Below are 26,299 nucleotides of genomic sequence, written 5' to 3'. Positions count from 1 at the left end.
TCCACTACCTCACACATTACCTTGTGGCTACAGGGTAATGAGCTTCTCATTTAGGTCCTCTTTAGTGAACTAGTGAGAGAGAGAAATGTGCACTACAGTATGGCAACATCCTTGGCCCAATAGGAAACCCAGGTGTAAATTGAAATGCAAATGAGATAATTAGTTCATGATGTCAGAATTGATCCAGAATTGTAGGGTGAGAATGGGCCATCCCACTGGGCACACACGTTAATTCAATGTCTACTCCATGTTGGTTTCATTGAAACAACGTTTATTCAACCAGTGTGTGCCCAGTGGGATGGGTCTTTAAAGTGAAACCAGCAGTTGAAACATTAACAAAGCATCCTCCCGGTCCCTGTTTCCATAGAAAGCTGAGACATTTCTCCAGGCCCATCTATCAAAGAAATGTCAGCAACTCTGGTATGCTCCCATGGTGAATTAATCAGACACACAAAAAAAAGACAACGTTTTGATCCGAGTTTGATCTTCGTCAGGTCATAGACAAATTAATAAACAGAGCTATGGATGCAAGGACTGACCATCCATGATATCAAAAATAGTTTTACCATGTTTTGAAGCTATATAGTGTTAGTTTACATTTACTTTGTTTACAAAAATTGTAGTACAACAAGCTTATATTTGGGGTTCTGATTGGGTATGACAGTTGAAATAAGCTCACAAGTTATATTCTTCAAGTATCAATGGGTACATATAATGAATTTTTTATTACAAAAATGTATGTAGGAACTGCAGATTGCCCCTTTAAAGGCTTACTCTTTAAAGCCTTTGTAATATTACTGTAATATTACTAAATAAGCCTGTCATGGGAGAAAGAGGATAGGATGACACTTGGCAATATAGAAACCAAGGTGTGTTTCTTGAAAGATGGACTCTGCTGGTTTTAGACTAGCTAATAAAGACACAGGATATGTTTATCCTGTACATACCAAATACTAATGTAACAAGGGGACGTAAGTCATGGGCTAGATGTGCATTTTTACATGGCACAATATCTTAAAAATATGTGAAGCATTCAGATCGACATCAGATAGATAAACCTGTAAGAGATAGGAATGTTTTGTCAAACATGTTTCTGTGATTGCAATGTTCTCTTTTGGCTGCCTCTAATGAGCATTTTTTTCTCTCTCTGTTTAATACACACCATATCTACTTTTACTACTCCATGCACCTCTAGTGGAGGCTGCTCACAATAATGGCTGGAACGGAGCAAATGGAATGGCATCCAACACATTGGAACCATGTGCTTGCTGTATTTGAAACCATAATACTTATTCTGCTCCAGCTATTACCACGAGGCCTACCTCCCCAATTAAGGTGCCCCCAACCTCCTGGGATGCATCTGTTGGGCAGTTAGACAAGTTCAACAGGCTGCTGTTTAAATGTATACAATAACTTCTGTCCTGAACTCTAACTGCTCTTTGTCAAAACACCTGTGGCAGGCAGTTCAAACAGTGACAGGTACCGCTGTTTGTTTTGGGTCACAAAAGATAGAAAAAGATCCCCTCTGAAATTTGAAATCTATCCTATCCTGTTTGTGGTGGGAGCAGGTTTGTTTGTTCAGTGGGTGGACTCCAGCCCCTTCAAAACCTGATCTTCCACAAAAATGTGCATTTATGTCTATTCAACCTCATCTAATGTAGGGCCTATGACATCTGAAATTCTATTCACTTTTCCAGTTGAGTTTGAGGGTGAAAATGGGAAAAAAAAATTATATTTGAAAACAATGCTGTATCTCTATCTCTGTATCGTAGTCTCTGATCAGCACACAAAACAATGATTAACTGATCCAGCCTACAGTGTAGTTTGTACACTATCAAGTCAAATACAGTTAAAAAAATAGAATCAGACCAAACACTGAAACGCCCCAAAAATGCAGGCATATTTAGCAGCAGTTAGTGCCTCCCTGTGTGATACAATTCATTCATTCTCCCTGCCTCAGCCTATCCCCTATTTATTTTTTTATAAAAAAAAAAATCTCCTTTCAGCCCGCCCCCTCGCTCTCTCCCCCTCCCTTTAAGTCTCCTACAGCCTTTGCTCAACCTGTTTATCTGAACTGGGCTGAGCTCTACATACTCTCTCAGGCAGCACAGGGGTAGAGCCTGCTTTCAATCAATAACCTCTGGAATTCAGAAATACAAGTAGGTCCTGTCTCTGGCAGGCTCTGCCACACTCTTGTGGACGGCGGACTCCCTAGTGCACTGGTTAGATCCCTCTGTGGATTCCTCTGTCTGTCTGCCTTTCTTTCTCTCTACAGTTCTGAGGAGTGTTTGTGTAGTGTAGTGAGTAGCGACGATGGCTGATCCCACGTCTTCAGATTACTTCAGCTGCCCACTGTGTGTGGGGCTGCTGAGGGACCCCGTGGCTATCCCCTGCGGACACAGTTTCTGCATGGACTGCATCAGCGGCTACTGGAATGAGGCAGACTACACAGGGATCTACATCTGCCCCCAGTGTAAGATCACCTTCACCCAGAGGCCTGTGCTCAGGCCCAACACTATGCTCACCAAGGTGGCAGAGAAGATCAAGAAGACTGGTGCCAACCTCAACCTGAACCTCACACCCCCAGGGAACACCTTTGCTGGGCCTGCCGACGTGCCCTGTGACTACTGCTCTGGTAAGAAGCTCAAGGCTGTTAAGTCGTGCCTGAACTGCCTGGCCTCATACTGTGAGAAGCACCTGAAGCCCCACTATGAGTCAGCCACATTCAAAAGGCACAAGCTGGTGGACGAGCTGGGGAACCTGGACAGAAAGATCTGCCCCCAGCACCAGAAGTCCCTGGAGCTGTTTTGCCGGACTGACCAGATGTGTATCTGTGCCATCTGTACTGTCAGCGAACACAAGGGACATGACATCGTCTCAGCCGAGGCAGAGAGGAGTGAGAAACAGGTAAGGAGAAGAGAAATGTTTCTTTCTATCCGAGTGTCAGGCTTAACTGTGAGTTTTATGGGAGTAGCCCAGACCTTCTTGTAGGTTTACAATTTTTCACAGAATGATTTGTATTTTGAAATCAAAATATGAATCATTTAAACTGAAATCAAGTGTGATGTGAGGATATCTGGATACTTTACATACAATGTAAATAACTTGTTCAGTCGGTCATATGGCAGAAATCAGTACTCACAGAAGGTACAAGGCACAGTCACTTTAAGGGGAGTGTTCTAGAACTGACTCAAAGGTTAACTGACTAATGGTTTATTCACCAACACCTCCTTCCCTCCTAAAGAACCACATTTCTCTCAGTGAGCGAACAGAACTAGGTAGTTAGTCAGAGGGGAAATACGGGACAGGGATGTGAGTGAGTGGCCAGTGGATTATGGTGGTGCGTGTTGATGATACAGGAATGTGGGGTTAGGCAGACGCGTAGTATTCCCAACCCCCACTCCTCCACCCACTGCCACCACCTCTGCAACGTTTGTACTTTGACCCAGCTAGCTCACCAACCAGCCAGCGTTTACCACCCACTCCTGCAGGTCGGGCAAGCACACTCACAGATCCAAAACAAGTACAACTCTCTGATTAGCTGTGAGTTTGATCGAGGAATGTGTTCTTAATATGTGGTAAAGTTTTGTGGTGTTCCAGCTGTGCTTGATGAGACAGTGTTCCCAATCTGATAGCCATGTTCCTGGCTTACAAACAGGGGTCTCAAGTCCCAGGAAGACCCAAATACACCAAGGGCAGACCCAGGGTTTCTAGCCTGGTGTATTTGGGGCTATATTATTGCAGAAACTAGAGACTCTAGTTTCCTGGACTGAACTTTGAAACCCACCTATGGGCAGGGGCTGGGTTTAAGCCTGGTAGTGGGGATGGTGATAATGGAATGCAGTTGTACCAGAATGCAGAGACTGAATCAAGGCCTTGTCTAACTGTATGTCCTATTTATGATCAACAAACCATTGACCTGACCATGACCAGCCACTGCGTCCAAATCAGTCTCCATTCAAATGGACTGCCAGAATTGGCAATCAAAAGCTACAGTTTTTAAAGCAGCCACAGTTGGGCCACATCACACTAATATACAGTATGTTACTTTTACATTAGTATCACCAATATCTATGACATTAATATATATCAAGGACATTTATATGACATCATCGTAATACTGTGAAGAAAAACTTTTTACAAAGGCGATAATTCAGCCTTTCTGTTTGCTAAATGGGGAGACTGGTTACTCTCATCCCCAGATTTACAACCTAACTCTCCTCTCCCATGGCTTCACTCCTTCTCTTTCACACTCCCCTCCCTCTCTTCCCCCTATCCCCTCTCCCCAGATTCCCCACATTCCTTGAGCTTATCTTGAAGAATGGGCTGGTAGGTTTTGAGTAAAGGCTGAATTAGCTCTCCCTCTCCTCTCTATACTGTATAGGCCAGTATGTGTGCACCTTAAACATCTCTTTAGAAGTCAGGCTCAGGCATACAGCAGTAGTTTCACATTCCTGGCATGGTCAGGATTCCATGAGGTTATTTTTTCCCCCCTCCTTCGGAGGTAAAGCCGCCCATTCTAAGTAGATCTTTAGAGCTAAGCTTGTTATGGGAAAAACACACTATTACTCTCATAGTATAATCACATCTTTGTCACATAAGATATGTTTTTTAACTTCATAAAGAAACACAAACGACCTATTAACTAATAACAGTATGAGAAATAAGCATTCGATCTTAATTGCAGAGTATAACATAAACACATGCAATGCCCCTCAAGATAACGCTGTACACTGTCACTGTTAACCACAAATAAACCATTCAGTGACATTACATAATCAAGGCCAAGTTGGAAGGCATAACAAATCTAATGATACTAATCGTGAACTGAATGACATGCAGCCCTTAAATATTCACTCACAGGAGGCTGCTGAATGGAGGATGGCTCATCATGATGCCTGGAATGGAGTAAATGGAATGGTAACAAACACATGAAAAACGTGTGTGTTCGATACCATTCCATTGATTCCGTTCCAGCCATTACTATGAGCCCGTCCTCCGCAATTAAGGTGCCGCCTGTGACTCACTTGTAAGAGGTATTGTGTTGATGATTCTGTGGTGTCACCTCAACAGAAACTCCTGGGAGTTGCTCAAGCTGAGATCAGACAGAAATGTCAGGACAGGGTGAAGGAGCTGGAAGAACTGAGAACAGCAGTGGACTCACTAAAGGTAAGGAGAAAATGTATTGAAAACATTGTCTGATGATTGTCTATTTCATACACTAACTCATAACTGCTCTGTCATGTTCAATGTTTAAAAAAACAGTAGATATAATTTTCTAAACTAAACTACATTCCTGATTCCCAATTAAATCAGAGAAATGTAGATCAAATTAATGTGTGATGACCTTCTGCATGGCAGCCTGTAACTCACAATGTATCAATGATGACTGTGTCTTGTCTAGAAATATACAACTAGCTTATGTGTATAGGCCTCTTGACCTGAGATAAATTAATCATTAACTGTGTTGTCCAGAGCTCAGCCCGGAGGGCCATGGCGGAGAGTGAGAAGATGTTTGAGGATATGATCCGCTCCATCGAGAGAATGAGGTCAGAGGTGACAAAGATGATTGGCATCAACGAGAAGGCTGCATTCAACCAGGCTGAGGGGCTGGTGGAGAGGCTGGAGCAGGAGATAGATGAGCTGAAGAAGAAGGAGACGGGACTCAAACAGCTGTACAGCACTGAGGACCACATCCACTTCCTACAGGTGAGACTGAGAGGACTACATACAATTACATACTGTATGTTCTGAATATTCTGTAGTACATACAGTACATTCACTTATAGTGGTCAGTGGATGTCCACTAAATTGTAAAGTGCAAGAAAATTGGATCTATAAAAGGTTCAATATTGCAATGATATTAAGCAGCAATCAAAGTCATGGATCTCTACAATATGTTCCTCTGCTGCTCGTTCATTGTTGGTCCTTGAACATGCTTATTTGATGACACTCATGATTATTTTTATACAGAACTTCAACTATCTGTGTACTCCCACGGATGATGGCTTTATCCCCAGAGTGTCGGTGAACCCAGACTTCTCGTTCAGCGCAGCCAGGAAAGCCGTGGCAGAGATCAAGGATCGTCTGGAGGAGCTGGGTAGAGAGGAACTTGTGAAGATCTCCAAGTCAGGTCAAAACAACATACATTGCCTCCGTTTCCAGTCTTTCCCTTGTCCTATTTCAGAAGCATTTGTCTGACCTGTGAGACTAGAACATATACAACCAGTGTCTAACTGACCATCATTTGTTTTATATCTTAAAAACAATACACAGTATATCTGAAATTCTGTTAACAGTAGCCAAGACACAATGTTTTGCTGACTACCTTTTATATTGCCCCTCACAGTGAACGAGGTCCCTGTTTATACGACAGAAAAGAGAGAGAAAAGCAGCAGAGGTGAGTCTTGTGATCAGTGTACTGTATATATGATGTTTGTTCGTTGTGTAAAGTTAGATAACACACTAGCAAACAAAAAATGTAATGGTTTGGGAGGTGAAGGCCTATGAAGAAATTCAGTGCTGTGGATTTGAATAGACATTGAGACATTGTCTTCTATTTTCACCTTCTAGTCATAGAAGTCATGACAGTGGACAGCCCTCCTCCACCAGAGCCCAAGACCAGATCAGAGTTTCTGAAATGTAAGTACATATACAGTATGTTCAAATAGCACCTACTCTCAAACCTGGTTCCAGATCTGTTTGTGCTTTCTTACCAATGCCTATAGTCATTGTCATGCCAAACAATGACCATAGGAGTTGGCAAGATGGTACAAACCAGATCTGAGACCAGGCTTATTATCTCTTCATAAGCCTGTTGACTCAAACCTGTATCACAGAATAATACTAATGTTGACCCATTTCACATCCCTCCCCCAGACTTCTGCCAGCTGAGACTGGACCCCAGCACAGCCTACAAGGAGCTACACCTGTCGGAGAGCAGCAGAAAGGTGATCCGAACCAGGGACCTCCAGCCCTACTCTGACACCCCGGAAAGGTTTGACAGCTTTGCGCAAGTGCTGTGCCGCGAGGCCCTGTCTGGTGGCCGCTTCTACTGGGAGATCGAGTGGAGCGGGGAGTTCTCCATGGGGGTGGCCTATAAGGGAATCAGCCGCAAGGGGAAAGGATCACTGTGTCTGCTGGGCTATAATGATAAGTCTTGGAGCCTGCTGTGTTCTGATACAGGGTACTCAGCCTGGCACAACAGGGCAGATAAAGCCATCAATGCGCCCCATTCACCGAGGATAGGGGTCTACCTAGACCACTCGGCAGGGGTCCTGGCCTTCTTCAGTATAGGCAACCACATGACTCTCCTGCACAGGTTCGAAACCATGTTTGTGGAGCCCCTCTATCCCGGCTTTGGAGTTGGAACCTCGGTCAAGATCTGTCAACTCAAATGAACACTAACATGTGCCTCTTATTCCTTGGTGAAAAATATAATCAGTTTTTTAAAGGACGTTTTGGTTTATTTTTCACACGGTTCACTAAGCATCATTTGTCATTTGTTTTGTTTTTCTTTGAGACTGACTGTGCCACATTGCTCTATCCAAGAGTTCTATTTTATGAATTTTCTAAACATTTGAATGAGCAGAGGTCCTAATAATTACATTGTATGTAAACATATAACCTTTATCTGACCAAGTATTCTTTATCTAATGGTATTTTGGAAAAACTAGTATCTACATGGCCAAATAAATGTGTTTGTACTGTATGTAACAGTTAGCTTTTTATGACAATAACTATTTTCACTAAAGATGAAATGACTACTCATATATATACACACACACACACACATACATATACACACACACACAAAAGTTCAACATTTGTGGATTTGGCTATTTCAGCCACACTTGTTGCTGACAGGTGTATAAAATTGAGCACACAGCCATGCATTCTCCATAAACAAACATTGGCAGTAGAATAGAACTGAAGAGCTCAGTGACTTTCAACGTGGCACTGTCAAAGGATGACACCTTTGTAAGTCAGTTCGTCAAATGTATGCACTGCTAGAGCTGCCCCGGTCAACGCTAAGTGCTGCTATTGTGAAGTGGAAACATCTAGAAGCAACAAGGGCTCAGCCGAAAAGTGGTAGGCCACACAAGCTCACAGAATGGGACCGAGTGCTGAAGCGCGTAGTGCGTAAAAATCGTCCGTCCTCAGTTGCAACACTCAATTACTGAAGTTCCAAACTGCCTCTGGAAGCAAAGTCAGCACAATAACTGTTTGTCGGGAGCTTCGTGAATTGGTTTTCACGGCCAAGCAGCTTAAAATCATGATGCGCAATGCCAAGCATCAGCTGGAGTGGTGTAAAGCTCGCCGCCATTGGACTTTGGAGCAGTGGAAACGCGTTCTCTGGAGTGATGAATCACGCTTCACCATCTGGCAGTCCAACAGACGAATTTGGGTTTGGCGGATGCCAGGAGAACGGTACCTGCCCCAAGTCATAGTGCCAGCTGTAAAGTTTGGTGGAGGAGGAATAATGGTCTGGGGCTGTTTTTCATGGTTGGGGCTAGGCCCTTTCGTTCCAGTGAAGGGAAATCTTAAAGCTAAAGCAAACAATGACATTCTAGATGATTCTGTGCTTCCAACTTTGTAGCAACAGTTTGGAGAAGGCCCTTTCCTGTTTCAGGATGACAATGCCCTCCGTGCACAAAGCAAGGTCCATACAGAAATGGTTTGTCGAGATCGGTGTGGAAGAACTTCACTGGCCTGCACAGAGCTGACCAATAGTATGTGGACACCTGCTCGTCGAACATCTCATTCCAAAATCATGGGTATTAATATGTAGTTGATGCTTTAACAGCCTCCACTCTTCTGGGAAGGCTTTCCACTAGATGTTGGAATATTGCTGCATTCCAATTCATCCCAAAGGTGTTCGATGGGGATGACGCTCATGATTATTTTATATATATATATATATATATATATATATATAGTATATTCCGGCCTCTGACATTGCTCATTCTAATATTTCTTAATTTCTATATTATTTTTCATGATTATGTGTGCATTGGGTTTAAAAAATGTATTGATGTGGGTATTACTGCACTGTTAAAGCTAGAAACATTTCGCTGTTCCTGCGATAACATCTGTAAATGTGTGTACATGACCAATAAACTTTGACTTGATATTTGTGTGCCTTTGACCTAATCTGTCTAACATGTAATCAACTGGCAATTTATTGTCAAGGCAAACCCAAGGCTGAGTGTACCCTTAATTTTTTATTTAATAGAATAATTGTATTTTTTTCCCCAAGGGGAACTTCAGTTGTGGCTAATTATAGTACAAATTGTTTATATTATCATCATCATTATTTTACATTAAATGACTGATTAGTTTGTGAGCTGTCAAATCAAATGAGGCATTTTTCTTGAGGAGAATCTGTTTGATGTTAAAGTTACATAAGCTGTTTAAGGACTTAATGCTAACATGGCCTGTTTAAGTCAAATAGGAGATTATTATTTGCTTCATTCCAGTGGCTGTTTGATGCTGAATATCAGTGAAGGCAAGCCCCACGGATTTTTACAATGGCCTCAATAGTGTTTAGTGTGAGACATGAACAGCCTAAATAATCACAACAATGATTTATTTGGGCCTTGTGCTGTGAACAGTCCTACATGACAAAACACTGTGATTCTGAGTGAGTGTTAGTGATAGTCACTAATATTAATTATTTAGCCTACAATAATAAAAACATGTTTGAAAGGATTGCTGTTACAGTAGTCTTGCATGTCTTTTCGCTAAATTAATTTATATTCCTGTGTATTTATCAACTCAAACATATGTTTAATCCATATAAACAACATGCCCAATGAAGCAGCTTCAAGTTTAGTTTTAACACCACAATGATTTCTGTAATTCTACTTCAAGACAAATGTTTGTCAACTGTTCTCTGCTCATAGATCCACCTCTACGCAGACGACACCATTCTATATACTTCCGGCCCGTCCTTGGACACTGTGCTATCTAACCTCCAAACGAGCTTCAATGCCATACAACACTCCTTCCGTGGCCTCCAACTGCTCTTAAACGCTAGGAAAACCAAATGCATGCTTTTCAACCGTTCGCTGCCTGCACCCGCACGCCTGACCAGCATCACCACCCTGGATGGTTCCAACCTTGAATATGTGGACATCTATAAGTACCTAGGTGTCTGGCTAGACTGTAAACTCTCCTTCCAGACTCATATCAAACATCTCCAATCGAAAATCAAATCAAGAGTCGGCTTTCTATTCCGCAACAAAGCCTCCTTCACTCACGCCGCCAAACTTACCCTAGTAAAACTGACTATCCTACCGATCCTCGACTTCGGCGATGTCATCTACAAAATTGCTTCCAACACTCTACTCAGCAAACTGGATGCAGTTTATCACAGTGCCATCCGTTTTGTCACTAAAGCACCTTATACCACCCACCACTGCGACCTGTATGCTCTAGTCGGCTGGCCCTCGCTACATATTCGTCGCCAGACCCACTGGCTCCAGGTCATCTACAAGTCCATGCTAGGTAAAGCCCTGCCTTATCTCAGTTCACTGGTCACGATGGCAACACCCACCCGTAACACGCGCTCCAACAGGTGTATCTCCCTAAAGCCAACACCTCATTTGGCCGCCTTTCGTTCCAATTCTCTGCTGCCTGTAACTGGAACGAATTGCAAAAATCGCTGAAGTTGGAGACTTTTATCTCCCTCACCAACTTCAAACATCTGCTATCTGAGCAGCTAACCGATCGCTGCCACTGTTCATAGTCTATCGGTAAATAGCCCAACCATTTTTACCTACCTCATCCCCATACTGTTTTTATTTATTTTATTTTCTGCTCTTTTGCACACCAATATCTCTACCTGTACATGACCATCTGATCTTTTTTCACTCCAGTGTTAATCTGCAAAATTGTAATTATTTGCCTACCTCCTCATGCCTTTTGCACACAATGTATATAGACTCTCCTTTTTTCTACTGTATTATTGACTTGTTAATTGTTTACTCCATGTGTAACTCTGTGTTGTCTGTTCACACTGCTATGCTTTATCTTGGCCAGGTCGCAGTTGCAAATGAGAACGTTCTCAACTAGCCTACCTGGTTAAATAAAGGTGAAATAAAAAATAAATAAAAAAATAGGCTTCTTCTTCTTTTTTAAAGTTTTGTGGCTGACAACACCTATTTGTGTCTGCTTCTTCTCATCCCCATCCAGCGTGACAACCTCTGACAGACTCCTCCTCCTGACAGTACCTGTTTTTAATGGTCCAAAAATATTCCACATAGTTCATATACACACACTAGGCTCACAGAATAGGTTATATTACAAACACATTTTGCACAAAGCAGCCAATTAAAGTAATGTAGTTAACTTGATCTTGGGCACAGTGGACATTTATATCTGTGATGTTCAAATTATTTATTACCCGTGTGTTACTTGCTTAAGGACCCAGTCACCCCTGCCTGTACCTGACATTGTTGAAAAACAAGTCAATAATGAATGAAGATTGTTACTCAAAGCAGCCAACTAAAGAAATGTAGTTAACGTAAGTTCAATCACAAAGTCTGGTTTGAGTGCATCTCCTCAGTTTCATTCAGTAGTACAACACAATTCACAGTGCATTTCATCATGGGCACAGTGGAAATGTATATCTGTGATGCTTAAATGTTGTCTTACCCCCAGAGTGAGAGTACCCTCAGGTCTCCTTGCTGAGGGTGGAATTAATCATGCACAGCTTCTCGTGGGGTGAGCCTGTTCTGCATGTCACACCTCATGTCTAAAACATGGGAAAAGGACAAAGTCAAAATGTCGATGCATCTAAAAATTCAAGTGGTCCCTCAACACTCAACTTTCATCGTCTGTTCTTGTTTTCCAAATCGACAGTCTGAATCTTCCTCTTCTGCCATGGTGGATGAGCTACATTTTCTAGAAAATACAGGGCCAGACCCGAGTGTTGTCACTGGGTTTCCGGTCTTCCCATCTGAAAGACAGAAGAAAAAAAAAACTTTGCTAGCAAAAGTTGATTACCTAAATGGTAACATCTATATTAAAATACCATAACCCACAGAGTTGCCTATACTAAGGGTAAAATAGACTGGGCTTTTGTCTATCTGCAGATCTAAAATCCTACTATGTGGATGGGACATTTCTACTGGGCTGGAGGAATTATCTGGGATGATCAACTAGATCAGGACAGTCTAGGGTACTATTTGTCTGAAGAGGCAAAGTATTGTGATGAGTGTTAGAAATTAGATATGTAGACGGGCGAGTCGGTCAAGGATCGATTCAGACAAGGTGGTAAATTGTATGACAAGCGACAGTTTATTCAGAGTGAAGATATCTAGAACAGCGTAATTACGGCTCCTCCGCTGGTTCGTACGGAACTGCAGGCAAAGAGACCGTTACAATCAGTACACCACTTATATATAGAACAGAAAGTAGGTTGATTCTGGAAGATCGGATCTTTGGATTGGTTCAGCTGGGGTGTAGTCTGTAGTCTTCCGCCATTGGCTCAGTTGTCTGTCCGTCATCGTAGAATCCTCTTCGGGCACACAATGTTCAGCTACAAAGGAGATTATGTGTGTGTGCGCTGGTTTTGGCAATTAGTGTAATGCGGGAGCTATCCTGTAGGGGACCCCACAGGCTTTACTTTGAGTTGTAGCCCTGTATTAACAATAGTTTGGTCACCTGCATAAGAAATAGCATTTCTCTACATGAGCTATATGACTGTACTTCTGATTCTAATTCTCAAGACGAAAGTTAAAACCCTCAGCCTTAAGGTCATTTAGGAGATCAACAGTTTATCTTACCTTTATTGGCTAAAGTTGGCTAGCTAGCTTACAAAACTACGTAACTAGGCAAGTCAGTTAAGAACGGGGATCGTCTGAAAGCAATCGACATGCAGGGATGTAGTAAACAAGGATTTTGGACACTGGCCAGCAGACAACGATTTCTACATTCAGGTCCTAATCTGTGGTTTGTAAAGGCAAAATGTCACTGCTGTGTCAGGTTGGTGTGTCACATTGTCTACTAGCAGAATCTGAAAAGTACTAGCCTTGGGCTAGCTTAATTTCCATCCCTGCTGACATTTCTAACTGACTTCACAGGCCATTTTTTATTGTATCTTTATTTAACTGGGCAAGTCAGTTAAGAACAAAGTCTGACTACACGAACGGTGAGTTATTTAGCTAGCTAAATATAGCTTCTCTGGTGGGCTAATGCTAGCTAGCATGTCACCACGTGAAAGGGGAGCTGGCTAGCTCACTAAAGACTAACGTTATTTTATAGGCAAATATGTTGACACAAGTTAATTTGTCCGAGATAGATTTGCGCTGTTATCAAAACGTCACACTAGGGTAAGTCTACACGAAACACAGACCTTACATGGGAAGATATGGTCTATTTCAGTCATGGATCAAATCATTCTGGGTCGGCAGGGTAGCCTAGAGCGTTGGACTAGTAACCGAAAGGTTGTAAGTTCAAATCCCCAAGCTGACAAGGTACAAATCTGTCTTTCTGCTCCTGAATAGGCAGTTAACCCACTGTTCCTAGGTCGTCATTGAAAATAAGAATTTGTTCTTAAAATTTAAAAAATCTGCTGGTGTTTTGATACTTATTCACACATTTAATGGTGACTTTCTAGAATCCACATCTTCACAAGACCGGAGATTGGTCATAGTAACTGTTAAACTTGACAATGCTGTTTTTATCATTTGTAATGTATACGGACATAGCTCACATGCTCATAATAAGACCCATTTTACCAAGAAAGTACAGGATTTAAGCAACAAATACTCAGAGGCTTTTCTAATTATTTCAGGGGATTTTAATGAAACACCTGATGCATATGCTGATCGTTTTCCTCCTAGAACGAGTCAAAGCCCTCAGAATAGCAATATTATCACTACATCATGCAAGGATCTCTGTGTTAAGGATGCCTGGCATTATTTTAATCCAGATGCACAGGGTTATACCTGGACCAACAAATCTATGTGACAGAAATCTAGAAAAGATTTATTCCTAATTTTCCCTTTTTTGTTACAATTTGTTATAGATGTAGCTCATCAGTTGGCTCCCTTTTCTGATCATCACTTGATTTCCTAGAATTTACAAGATACAAAAAAATCAAAAGGTACTCGAGGATATTGGAAATTAAACAACACACTAAATGGACTGAAAAGGGGTTGTCTTATTTTTGGACTTCTGTAAAGCCTTTGACACAATTGAACATGAATTGTGAAACACTAGTTACTTTTTTGCACTTGAAAAGAGAAACTACAAAAGAAAATCTATAACTGCACTCAAAATTAACAATGTTTTATGCAAAGATCCCATTACAATATCATAATTTGTCAATTCCTTTTATAAAAATCTTTACAGCTCTCAATTTCAGGAAGATGGTTGTGAAAGCTACATTTGCCACATTCAGAATTATGTCCCTTTAATTGAGGATGATTTCCACTCAGTTTGCGATTCACCTGTGTCAATTGAAGAAATTAGAGAGGCTCTGAATTCTATGGACAGTTTTGGGAGTTCTATTGCATCTTATCCATTGTATCTTATCCTACCTCATTGGCACATGCTGTATATTTGACTAGATTTTTCTACTGTGTTATTGATTGTATGTTTGTTTATTCCATGTGTTTTTGTATGTGTCGAACTGCTTTGCTTTATCTTGGGCAGGTCGCAGTTGCAAATGAGAACTTGTTCTCAACTAGCCTACCTGGTTAAATAAAGGTGAAAAAAAAGTTACTAGAAGACCCGATTTTTAATATGTTTCAAGATTGCATTAAAAGCTTGTCATTGTCTCCACTATGAAACAGGGCCTTATTTAATTGATTCTGAAGCCCAATAAAGACCCTTCTCTCATTGACAATTGAAGACCAATTACTTTATTACATATTGATTACACATTGATTGCTCTGGTTTATGCCAAAAGATTAAAGAAAGAAATAGATACCATTATAAATTAGACTCAAACAGGATTTATGAAGGGCCGTCACATAAGCTCAAACATTCGTTTAGTCTTGGACCTTATAGATTATTCAGATGCAATTGACTCAGATGTGGTTGTCTTATTTTTGGACTTCTGTAAAGCCTTTGACACAATTGAACATGAATTTCTCTTTAGGTCTCAAACTTTTTGGATTTGGTGAAAATTTTATCAAAGAAATTTGCATGTTTTTACAAAGATATAAATAGTTCTGTGTTACTAAACCTTAATACTTCCAAAATATTCAGTATCAACAGAAGTGTACGACAGGGATGCCCAATTTCGCCATTTTTATTAATTTTGGTTGTGGAACTTCTATCTCTAGATATTCTGAATAATGAAATCTGTATGGCTTAACCATTTTTAACAAAGAAACTGGCTGATGATACTACTCTTTTCTTAAGAGACAAAGCCCAGGTCGCCCATGCCCTTAATGCTATAACTGCATTTTCTATTGCATCAGGATTAAAACTGAATGTTTCTAAATGTGAAATCTTATGTTTATTTGACTCTGATGATAAAGAAATAGAAAATATTCCTGTAAAGGACTGTTAAATATTTAGGAATATATCTGTCAAAAAAAACACTTAATCAGACAATATTTGAATTTTTCTCCTAAAATTAAGAAAACCAAAAATATTTTCAATAATTGGCTACAAAGAGATCTTTCTACACTTGGGAGAGTACTTCTGTCCAAGGCAGAGGGACTGTCTCGTTTTGTGTACCCCTCATTATCGGTATGTGTAAATCCTGCTACTTGTAAAAAGATCAATAAGACCTTTCTTGACTTCATTTTGAAAAATAAGTCTCACAAACTGAAAAGTCAGTCATTTCTAACAAAAGAGCTGAAGGCGGTCTAGAAGTGTTGGATTTTGTTGACATACATAACACTTTCAAGATAAAGGTTGAAAAGATGTTTGATCAATACTGATTCAATATGGTATTTCATTACAAATAATGTGTTTAATAAGTTGGGAGGTCTTACATTTTTACTGGAATGTAATTATATTCCTGAACGATTACCTGCTAAATTGGCTAGGTTTCACCAACAAGCTTTAATGGCCTGGAAAATTTTCAGGCCATTAAAGTTTCCTGCAAAATTCTTAAAGCTCTTTTGTGGAATAATTCAGACATAACTGTAAGGAATAAGTCATTGTTCTACCACAGCTGGCATGAGAGGAATATTGACTTTGTTCTTGATGTTTTCGACAACAAAGGTAATATTCTCACATATGAACAATTTATAACTTTGAAAGAGTTTCCAATACCTTTCAGAGAGTTTATTTCTGTGATCAAAGCCGTACCCAGTGTTCTAACTACACTAATGAAAACTCATCTTAGCTTTGGTAATGATCACAAATTTTATCCAGAACTCAGATCAGAAGGCATAGACTTACTTGAGAAATCTTGTTGTAATAAATATATAAGACAAATTCTTCATTCACAAAACCAACTTACACCGAGAAGAAAGTTTTTCTGGAACATGCTTATTACTTATTATTATTCTGGAAAAATGCATGGTTAAGGCCTTTCAAATATTGTATACCAAACAAAGTTTCAAAATTTTACATAAGATATATCCATGTAATTCTATGATTTCCAAATTTGTGCCTATTAATGATATCTGCATTTTCTGTGAAAAAGAAGGTGAGAATTTGTCTCACTTGTTCTTTGAATGTAAATTTGTGTCAGGATTTTGGGGAAACCTTGCAAAGTACTTATTTACCATTATGAACACTACCTATGTTTTTGACATCAAATCAAAAATCAAATCAAATTTTATTTGTCACACACACATGGTTAGCAGATGTTAATGCGAGTGTAGTGAAATGCTTGTAAGATATAAAAATATATAATATGTTACTATTGCAATGATAACAAGACCACTGAAATTGTGAATTTTTTTATTCTTCTTGCCAAATACTTCATACACAAACAAAAATTCCAAAATTCTATACCAAAATTACAATTGAAAAAAATGTAATTTAACTATTTTATTAAAACATTAGTGAACAATAGCAAGAATAACATTTTCCTAAATCACGACAATAATATTTTTTCAGAGTGATTACAATTGCACGAGAATATATATATATATATATTTTTCCAGTATTTTCTCGTTAATACCTGCATTCTGTTTTGTATGATGTAAGAATGTAAAATGTTGATCTGTATTTTGAATTTTTTTTAAAGACAAAAAAAACAAAACATAGACCCTATATGAAGTGGTTCTAAAATAGAATACGTAATTCCCAAACATTCTATTTTCTTCTTTTAAATTGTATTTGTGTTTATTTATTGTTTATTTAGTAAATACATTCTTAATACTTTTTTTTCTTAAAACTGCATTGCTAGTTAATGGATTTTAAGTAAGCATTTCACTGTAAAGCCTACACCTGTTGTATTCGGCACATTAGAAAAATACCATTTGATTTGATTCTATGAATTTATGACAATAAAAAAGACCACTTGTCAGAAAAATAGAAAAAGAAAAGTGGCATATTATTCCCGGGGGTGTATATGGTCAGATTTCATGTGCTGAAACGCTGTCAATTCCACTTTAAATCGACATCCATTAATGGAAAATGGTCTGGGGAGTAATAAGGTTGAATGATCTTATTCTCGTGGCATAGACATAGCCCACCTATAATTTAGCCCAAACAACTACCTCTTTCCCAACTGTATTTAATTTTAATTCATTTATTTATTTTGCTCCTTTGCACCCCATTATTTTTATTTCTACTTTGCACATTCTTCCACTGCAAAACTACCATTCCAGTGTTTTACTTGCTATATTGTATTTACTTTGCCACCATGGCCTTTTTTGCCTTTACCTCCCTTCTCACCTCATTTGCTCACATTGTATATAGACTTGTTTATACTGTATTATTGACTGTATGTTTGTTTTACTCCATGTGTAACTCTGTGTCGTTGTATCTGTCGAACTGCTTTGCTTTATCTTGGCCAGGTCGCAATTGTAAATGAGAACTTGTTCTCAACTTGCCTACCTGGTTAAATAAAGGTAAATAAATAGACAAATTCCTTTAATTTCATGTTAAACTGGCAATAATAATTATTTGATGGAGACGTCGTTACAAATTACGTCGATATTACGTCGCTCGATAACGTTATGGAAAAGGGTTTATTGGAAAAATGTGGCATCTACTCTTGCTTCAGAAAAAAGTGCTAGTTCACAGGATTTGTTGGCTGGTTTTGAGTGGTCGTTGATTATTACCTGGCAACCCTGGGGCCACCCGTCTGCCTTGGAAACCATAGAGATGACGAATATGTTTACATACGTCATCACTAGCTATTTAGCAAGGGATGTTTTACGTTGCATGTGTTAGCTATATATTGTGCTAGAACAATAAAGTATTGGAATCAGAAGAAAGTTTGCATATTGTTTTAAAATATAGTTATCTACCTTTTTCATTGTCGAGTAGCTTGCATTTAGCAGCTTGGTACTAATAATTAGCTAACGTTAGCAGATTTGTTCAGCTAGCAACGCCTAGCAGCTAGCTAACGTTAATCTGGACAAGCTATCAACACAAGTGAAGGGGAGATGTTCAAAGCAAAACTGCTTTTAATTGGACCAAGTGAGGTAAGACGAAAGAGCTATTTACACATTAGGTATTTATTTTGCGGCGGGCTAGCAATGATGAATTGTTTGGATTCATTGGGTACGATGTATCATGGGTGCCAGTCTGTTTCTGCTCTCTTTGACTACTCCTTATGGAATTTGCATTCCAAACACTCACTTGACAATTACAGCAATGGAGTTGGCAAGAGTACAAACAGATGTGAGACCAGGCTAGGTTAGGTGGGTTGTAAATGAAAGATATTGGCATTTATCTCTCCAGTGAAAATTGATGAAACAGATCTTCCGTTGTGTTTCAGTCTGGAAAAACAGTTCTAGCCAACTTTCTCTCTGACACCGTGGATGCAGTAGGAGGGGAATACTGTCCTACTCAAGGTGTCAGGTAAATTGAGGACTCATATCGCCCAGTTCCAGCATCAGATTTGTCAATCAGCAAAAGCTTGGTAGCGGATGTCTACAACTCCAAATGATGGCTTGTGCACCATTTAACCATTGTGTTGTTCCAAGGATACTGGAGTTTGAATCTCAGTATGAGGGAAGTGGGGACAAATCCTTGACATGTGAGGTGGAACTTTGGGACTGTGCTGGAGATTTCAAGTAAGGACCAATAGTGCTTTTTCAAACACGTTTCAAACTCATTTCACAGCTGAACTGTACACCTAACACAGATTCGCTCAACAGAATTAGTCAAATAACCATTTCAGTAGTGTAATTTACTTTTCTGTCCATCACCATTCACAGCAAAGAGTACTGCATTGCAGTTATGTCAATCTAATCAAAGCTACAATTCTTCCAAATTGTCATTTCCGATGCAGGTTTGAGTCGTGCTGGCCAGCATTGATGAAAGACTCCAATGGTGTGGTGATAGTGTTCAACCCAGCCATGCCACACCACCTAACAGAAGTAGAGACATGGTACTCCATGTTCATCTCCTCACAGGGGCTACAGGACAGGCAGTGTCTATTGATGGCCCACCACAAGCCTGGCAGTGGAGTAGATAATGGAAGACCCAACCTAGGTAGGACTAATTATCAACAAGCTTGTTACATTGTATCTTTTTCTAGTGCACTGTAGGAGCATCTTTCCTTTGAATGACATTTCAATATTTCCAATGCCCCCGCTGCTAAAGCAACCTTATGCGAGTACATGCCATTTGTCATCATGCCACTTAAGGCCCAATGTAGCAGTTCTCTATCAAATCATGTATAGGTAACAATTAAGTACCTTACTGTTTTTCCAAATAAAATGGTAAAAGTAGCTTCTTAGCAAATAGCTAATGCTCAAGCAATACATTTGCTAGGGCTGTGTAGGAGTGGTCTGAGGGACCTAATTGGATGAGCCTAATGGGAGTGATATGTAACCTGAACTAGCTGTTATTGAGAGGTTTGAAAATCCTATTGGTATATTAACTTATACCACCTGGTGATGTTACCAGGAAGGCCAAAACTCCATCCCACCAAAACAGGTGGACATTTCAGGCTCTTTTCAAACAGCCCTTACACTAAAACTAAATGTTTCAGTTTTTCCAACCCAATCACATTTGACTGCACTGGGCCTTCAGACAGGCCATACACCACTGCTTTTCAATTCATACCTAATGAGGACAATTATCAGTTGCATTTCTTTGACATGTTTTGTCGTGTGTGTAGCTTCGCATTTGAACAGGTTACCATTGAGTCACTCTAACCTGGAGGAAGATCCTGAAGATGTGCGGCAGGGGTTCCGCAGGTACTTGGAGAACATTGTGCAAACACTGTCAGAGAGCCGGGAGCGAGAGGAGATGTCTATCATTACTTAAGATCATCCCGAACCAAAGCTTCATCTATCGAAGGTTGGATTTAGACTCCACTAGATACTCTGCAGTCAAAGGCTCTGCAACCAGACTTTTTTTTTTTTACACACACAGGTATTTCTAACTTTAATGAATCAGCTGCACTTGTGCTTTTCCAAAACATAATTCCACCCTATTTCCAAAGTTGGTGGCAAAAGTAACCAGAAATGAAATCTTTCAACCAACTGCACTTGGATATTATGTGTGCAGACAAATGCTTAAAATTGTCTTTTATAAATTCTGAAAAATGCAACATGTAATGTGTTGGTCATGTTTCATGAGCTGAAATAAAATATCCCAGAAATGTTCCATATGCACAAAGCTTATTGCTCTCATGTTTATATCCCTGTTATTGAGCATTTCTCCTTTGCCAAGAAAATCCATCCACCATCCAGGTGTGGCATATCAAGAAGCTGACTAAACAGCACAACCATTACATTACACCTGGGCCGGCAGGTAGCCGACTAGATCAAATCCCCAAGCTGACAAGGTAAAAATCTGTTCTGCCCCTGAACAAGGCAGTTAACCCACTGTTCCTAGGCCATCATTAAGAACAAATTCTTAAGACTTCCCTAGTTAAGGTTAAATAAAAACAGGTTGCTAGGCCATCATTGTGCTGGGGACAATAAGGCCACTCCAATGTGCAGTTGTCTCAATGCCACAGATGTTGAGAGCATGCAATTGGCATGCTGACTGCAGAAATGTCCACGAGCTGTTGGCAGAGAATTTAATGTTCATTTCCCTGCCATAAGTTAGAGGAAACTAGTTTTAGAATATGGCAGTCCATCCGACGGTTGAGCTGTCAACTTATTTAAAAGTGGCCCATGGTGAGGTTATGGCAGGCATAAATTACAGACAACGAACAGTTGCATTTTATCCATTGGCAACTTGAATACACAAATAACATGACAAGATCGTGAGGCCCATTTTAAGGTATCTGAACAGATGCATACCTGTATTCCCAGTCATGTGAAATCATAGATTAGGGCCTAACACATTTAAATTAACTGATTTCCTCAAACTCAGTCAAATCTTATGAGTTTCTATTTTTGTTCAGTATATTTCCTACTAAAATGTTTCAGAAGAAAGTTGGCAACTTCAATATATTTGATAGCAGTCCTGTAGTGTCATGATAGTTATAAATGTTCCAAGTTACAGTGCTAAAGTTCTTTAAACAATATACATTTATTAATTGGATTTCCAGTTGAGGTGGAAGTTAAGAGCAGAGCAACAAGACAGTCCGATTTATACAGCGTATCCAACAATGCCTCCTTTCCCGATGCACTCTCCAATGTAGAACCACATCAACACTTCAGTGCACACCAATCCATTTCTGAATGCATCCTGTAACAAAAGCATATTGAGATGCAAGTCACACCTTAAAACAACGTGAATCTATTCAGAGACAATTCCATATTTCCCAAATGGTTACGGTGTAGACCTAATGTCTACTCGTGGATTGTGGCTTACGTCAATCTTAAGAAGCATTTATTTTGTTTATGAAGGGACTACTTGTTAAACACCCACAGTCAGAATCCAATGGGTAACAAAGAAATAGCTAGCTACTTATACAGTATTGCAATTATTCAAACAATCTTCCCAGTTTTCACCTTCACTGTGGTCTGTCCAAGGCGTCCACTGTTGACACCGGTGACAATGTTTTTGATCCCAATAATGGCCTGGGGAATCTCGGCAGGGGAAGGGGGCACGAGCTCGACTTTAGCATAGTGCCAGAAGGTTGCTAGACGGGGCTTGGAGTAGGTAGCAGCGGCTGAAAGAACATAATATACATGTCATGAAATGTGTCCTCTGCTGAACACTTGGGTCAAGCTAGACAAGAAACATAGCTAGCATAAGAGTTTTACAGGTGAGATACACAAATTGGTATATACAACCTGAAGCTAATGCCTGCAAAAATGTGTAAATATTCCTTACAACACAGAATGTTGGATAAAATTACATGTAAAAATAAATTAAAAGACAAAAGTACTCTACTGGTTGTCTGTGCGGTTTGTCCATCAGCTGCTGGACAAAATATCCACAGGAAAGTATCGTTTACCCAACCTTTTAGAGAGCCGGTAGGTATATGGGTCGGTTTTACAGGGTAAAGTACGTCTTACTGGACATTTGGTTCTCATCAATAGTTATTGAACCAAGTATGCCATGACAATTGTATATTCTGAATCAGTGGAGAACAATCCACATTTCAAAAACATTTTAGATTGAAGATTGAAATCAGAATAAAAAAAGGTAACAAAAAGTGTTGATTGTTCACCATCCTCCCGATTCAAAATACAATTTCATGGCATGCTTTGTTCAATAGCTATTGACAAGAGAATCAAAACTAACTTTACCTCAGTGACAAACCAAATTTCGAGCTGTTGAAGGACAAACCACACAGACAACCTGTGCTTGTAAGGAATAGTTTAGCATTTATTAGGGCTACTCAGTCAAGGGTTTTATTTAGAATTCCAGGCATATATTCTGCAGTGATACACCATCCCATCTGGTTTGCTCTTAGTGGGGCTATCATTTGTTTTTCAACAGAACAATGACCCAACACATCTCCAGGCTGTGTAAGGGCTATTTGACCAAGAAGGAGAGTGATGGAGTGCTGCATCAGATGACCTGGCCGACACAATCACCAGACCTCAATCCAATTGAGATGGTTTGCGTTGAGTTAGACCGCAGAGTGAAGGAAATGCAGAAATGCAGCCAACAAGTACTCAGCATGTGGGAACTCCTTCAAGACTTTTGGAAAAGCATTCCAGGTGAAGCTGGTTGAGAGAATGCCAAGAATGAACCAAGCTGTCAAGGTAAAGGAGGCTACTTTGAAGAATATAAAATATATTTGGATTTGTTGTACACTTTTGGTTACGACATGAGCATGTGTTATTTCAATTGATTTCTTCACTATTATTCTACAAAGTAGAAAAGTTTTTTTTTTTATCAATTAAAACCCTGGTATAAGTATTTTGACTGTCACATACACCATCCAGTAAAATGTGTTCTTTTACAGAGTCATCCATAGTATGGCGCCCGTGGAGCTGAAGGGCATAGCAACACCTTTTTTACCTTGTCGGTTAGGGTGTTCGAAACAGCGACCTTTCGGATACTGGCCCAACACTAACCTCTTGGCTACCTGCCGTCCATTTACACGAATTTTACAGGCATTAGCTTATGGCTGTATATACCAATTAAATTTGGTATTAAAGCATGATTAAATCAGACTACAGTTGAGAGCTAGGTGACTCAGATTGTCAGAACACCTGAGGTTGACATTTAGCTAACTGCCTACATCAAATATTAAATCTGAGGCTACATCATTAGGTAACTTAAGTTATTTACTATACCGTTAGCCAGCTAGATAAAGCTAACTTAGTAACTAACTACAGTACTAAAATTAGTAACCTCATATAGTTAATGTTCATTTTGAGACATTTTTATTCATGATTAAGGGGGGACGGCTTGTTAGTTAGCTAGTTAGTTATCAAGTTTGAGTAGTTAGTTGCAGTCGGGAGAATGTGCTAACGTAGTTAACATTGACAGCAGAACCAGGCCATGCAAGCTTGACTGTCAGTTGGACTGCAATAACATGCATGTTTAAAAGCGTCAAGGTTTAGCTAATGTCCAAACGAAATAACTAGACTTACCTCCGATCAAAGTAGGTACTTTGGCCACCAGTTTCTGGACTGCCTGTGCCATGATGCTTTATTTTGAGTAATTTTCACGACTTCTCTTACCGGCTTGTCTGCTGCAACTGCGAATGTCACCTCCAGCTAGAAGGACCCTTCAAGTGGGGCTGCCTTATGAATTGCCTGAACATAAATAGCTGCAGCACTGCCTCATGTAACGCATGGACACTGAATGGATGTAAATTAGTGTGTGCTTGTTATTCTTTCCCCCCACGTAATCCTTCTCAAATGTGAACAATCTGTTTTTCATGGCAACAACAGACTGTAACAAATTGAACCAAGTGTCGGTAAATCTCCACACTTTCTTTCCACTATATCTGATCTGAAAAAGCACTGGATAGGTACACATCACTATAGCAGACTTCTGCCATATTGCTTTCACCGATTTAATTTGTTATATCAGAGCAGCTGGGGGAAAGGATGCACTCAGGGCTTGGGGAGCTGAAATATTCATCAATTGTGAGGCATATTGGCCTTATATTATTTGTATGTCCAAATTTTAAAAAATGATGCTTATTGTTTTGGGTTTTTTGCATTTATATACAGGCCTATGTATTATGTTACAGTTCCTTCAGAAAGTATGCATAGACCTTGATTTATTCCACATTTTGTTGTTAAAGACTGAATTCAAAATGGATTACATTTTTTTTACACACAATACAACTTAATGACAAAGTGAACACATTTTTTAAATTTTATGTTTGCACATTTATTGAAAATGAAATACAGAAATATGTCATTTACATAAGTATTCACACCACTGCGAAATTGTGAAGGTTAGAATCACCTTTGGCAAAGATTACATCTGTGAGTCTTTCCGGGTAAGTCTCTAAGAGCTTTGCAAACCTGGAATGTACAATATTTGCACATTGTTCTTTTCAAAATTCTTTAAAGCTCTGTCAACTGTGCTGGTGATCATGGCTAGATAACAATTTTCAAGTCTTGCCATAGGTTTTCAAGCAGATTTACGTCAAAACTGTAACTCTGGTGGAAAGCAGACTGAACCAGGTTTTCCTCTAGGAAAACCACCTGTGCTTAGCTCCATTCCGTTTATTTTTTATCCTGAAAAACTCCCCAGTCCTTAACGATTACAAGCATAACCATAACATGATGCAGCCACCACTATGCTTGAAAATATGTAGTACTCAGTAATTGTTGTAATTATTGTTGTGTTGTATTTGATTTGCCCCAAACATAACACTTTGTCTTCATGAGATTCTGTTTTCTGTAAAGGCTTCCTTATTTTCCCTCTCAATTAGGTTAGTATTGTGGAGTAACTACAACATTGTTGATCCATCCTCAGTTTTCTCCTATCACAGCCATTCAATTCTGTAACTATTTTAAAGTCACAAATTGATGAAATCCCTAAGTGGTTTCCTTCCTTTTCGGCAACTGATTTACGAAGGACGCATGTATCTTTGCAGTGATTAGGTGTATTGATACACCATCCAAAGTGTAATGAAAACCTTCATCATGCTCAAAATGGACATTTAATGTCTGCTTTTTTATTTACCAATAGGTGCCCTTCTTTGCGAGGCATTGGAACATCTCCCAGGTCTTTGTGGTTGAATCTGTGTTTGAAATCCACTGCTCAACTGAAGGACCTTACAGATAATTGTATGTGTGGAGTACAGAGATGAGGAAGTCATTCAAGTTGAAGTTCAAAAATCATGTTAAGAACAGTTATTGCACACAGACTGAGTCTATGCAACTTGTTAAGCTAATCTTTGATCCTGAACTTAATTAGACTTGCCATAACAAAGGGGTTGAATACTGATTTACTCAAGACATTTCATCTTTTCATGTTTAATTCATTTGTAAAATGTAAAAAAATATATAATTCCACTTTGACATTATGGGGAATTGTGTGTAGGCCAGTGACAAAAAAAATCTAGATAATTCAGGCTGTAACACAACAAAATGTGGAAAAAGTCAAGGGGTGTGAATACTTTCTGAAGACACTGTATTATGCCAATTTCCATTCTTGGTGAGAAATACAAATAATAGTGGGGGATAAAAGCATCACTTCCAATTTTGCAGTCATTATTAATTAGCAGTTTCAAGTAGCATCATATAGAACATCCATGTTCAATGTTCTAAAATACAAAAGTTCCAAGTTGAGGCCAAATTGCATCAACATATTCAAGTTTAAATGCATTCATCAAACAACAATAATCTAATATGATAACAATCTACCGTCA

At 39.5% G+C, this 26,299-nt stretch overlaps 3 protein-coding genes across 4 annotated transcripts; 2 read left to right on the top strand and 1 right to left on the bottom strand.

Annotated features, from left to right (window-relative positions):
- Positions 1 to 2,067: 2,067 nt before the first annotated feature.
- On the top strand, positions 2,068 to 7,802 carry ftr82 (finTRIM family, member 82). Its single transcript, XM_024394808.2, has 7 exons — positions 2,068 to 2,907; positions 5,074 to 5,169; positions 5,476 to 5,709; positions 5,974 to 6,133; positions 6,350 to 6,400; positions 6,574 to 6,642; positions 6,880 to 7,802. Exons 1-7 carry the CDS (start codon positions 2,314 to 2,316, stop codon positions 7,398 to 7,400), a joined length of 1,725 nt encoding a protein of 574 aa, XP_024250576.1. The 5' UTR covers positions 2,068 to 2,313; the 3' UTR covers positions 7,401 to 7,802.
- Positions 7,803 to 12,668: 4,866 nt separating this feature from the next.
- On the top strand, positions 12,669 to 20,712 carry ift22 (intraflagellar transport 22 homolog (Chlamydomonas)). 2 transcript variants are annotated; one of them, XM_024394810.2, is made up of 5 exons: positions 12,669 to 12,990; positions 18,872 to 18,954; positions 19,080 to 19,169; positions 19,388 to 19,590; positions 20,222 to 20,712. In XM_024394810.2, exons 1-5 carry the CDS (start codon positions 12,973 to 12,975, stop codon positions 20,368 to 20,370), a joined length of 543 nt encoding a protein of 180 aa, XP_024250578.1. In that variant the 5' UTR covers positions 12,669 to 12,972; the 3' UTR covers positions 20,371 to 20,712. The 2 variants fall into 2 exon arrangements, with proteins under 2 accessions (XP_024250578.1, XP_024250577.1); XM_024394809.2 differs by lacking the exon at positions 12,669 to 12,990 and adding an exon at positions 17,925 to 18,575.
- Positions 20,713 to 21,564: 852 nt separating this feature from the next.
- atp5l (ATP synthase, H+ transporting, mitochondrial F0 complex, subunit g) lies at positions 21,565 to 24,212 on the bottom strand. The gene is made up of 3 exons (XM_024394812.2): positions 24,057 to 24,212; positions 22,014 to 22,174; positions 21,565 to 21,747 (listed from the first exon to the last, which is right to left on the bottom strand). The coding sequence occupies exons 1-3, from the start codon at positions 24,106 to 24,108 to the stop codon at positions 21,649 to 21,651; spliced, it is 312 nt and encodes a 103-aa protein (XP_024250580.1). The 5' UTR covers positions 24,109 to 24,212; the 3' UTR covers positions 21,565 to 21,648.
- Positions 24,213 to 26,299: the final 2,087 nt, after the last annotated feature.

The sequence above is a fragment of the Oncorhynchus tshawytscha genome, linkage group LG30, assembly GCF_018296145.1.
Source record: "Oncorhynchus tshawytscha isolate Ot180627B linkage group LG30, Otsh_v2.0, whole genome shotgun sequence".
Taxonomy (NCBI): domain Eukaryota; kingdom Metazoa; phylum Chordata; class Actinopteri; order Salmoniformes; family Salmonidae; genus Oncorhynchus; species Oncorhynchus tshawytscha.
This window is presented reverse-complemented; position numbering and strand designations above follow the sequence as displayed.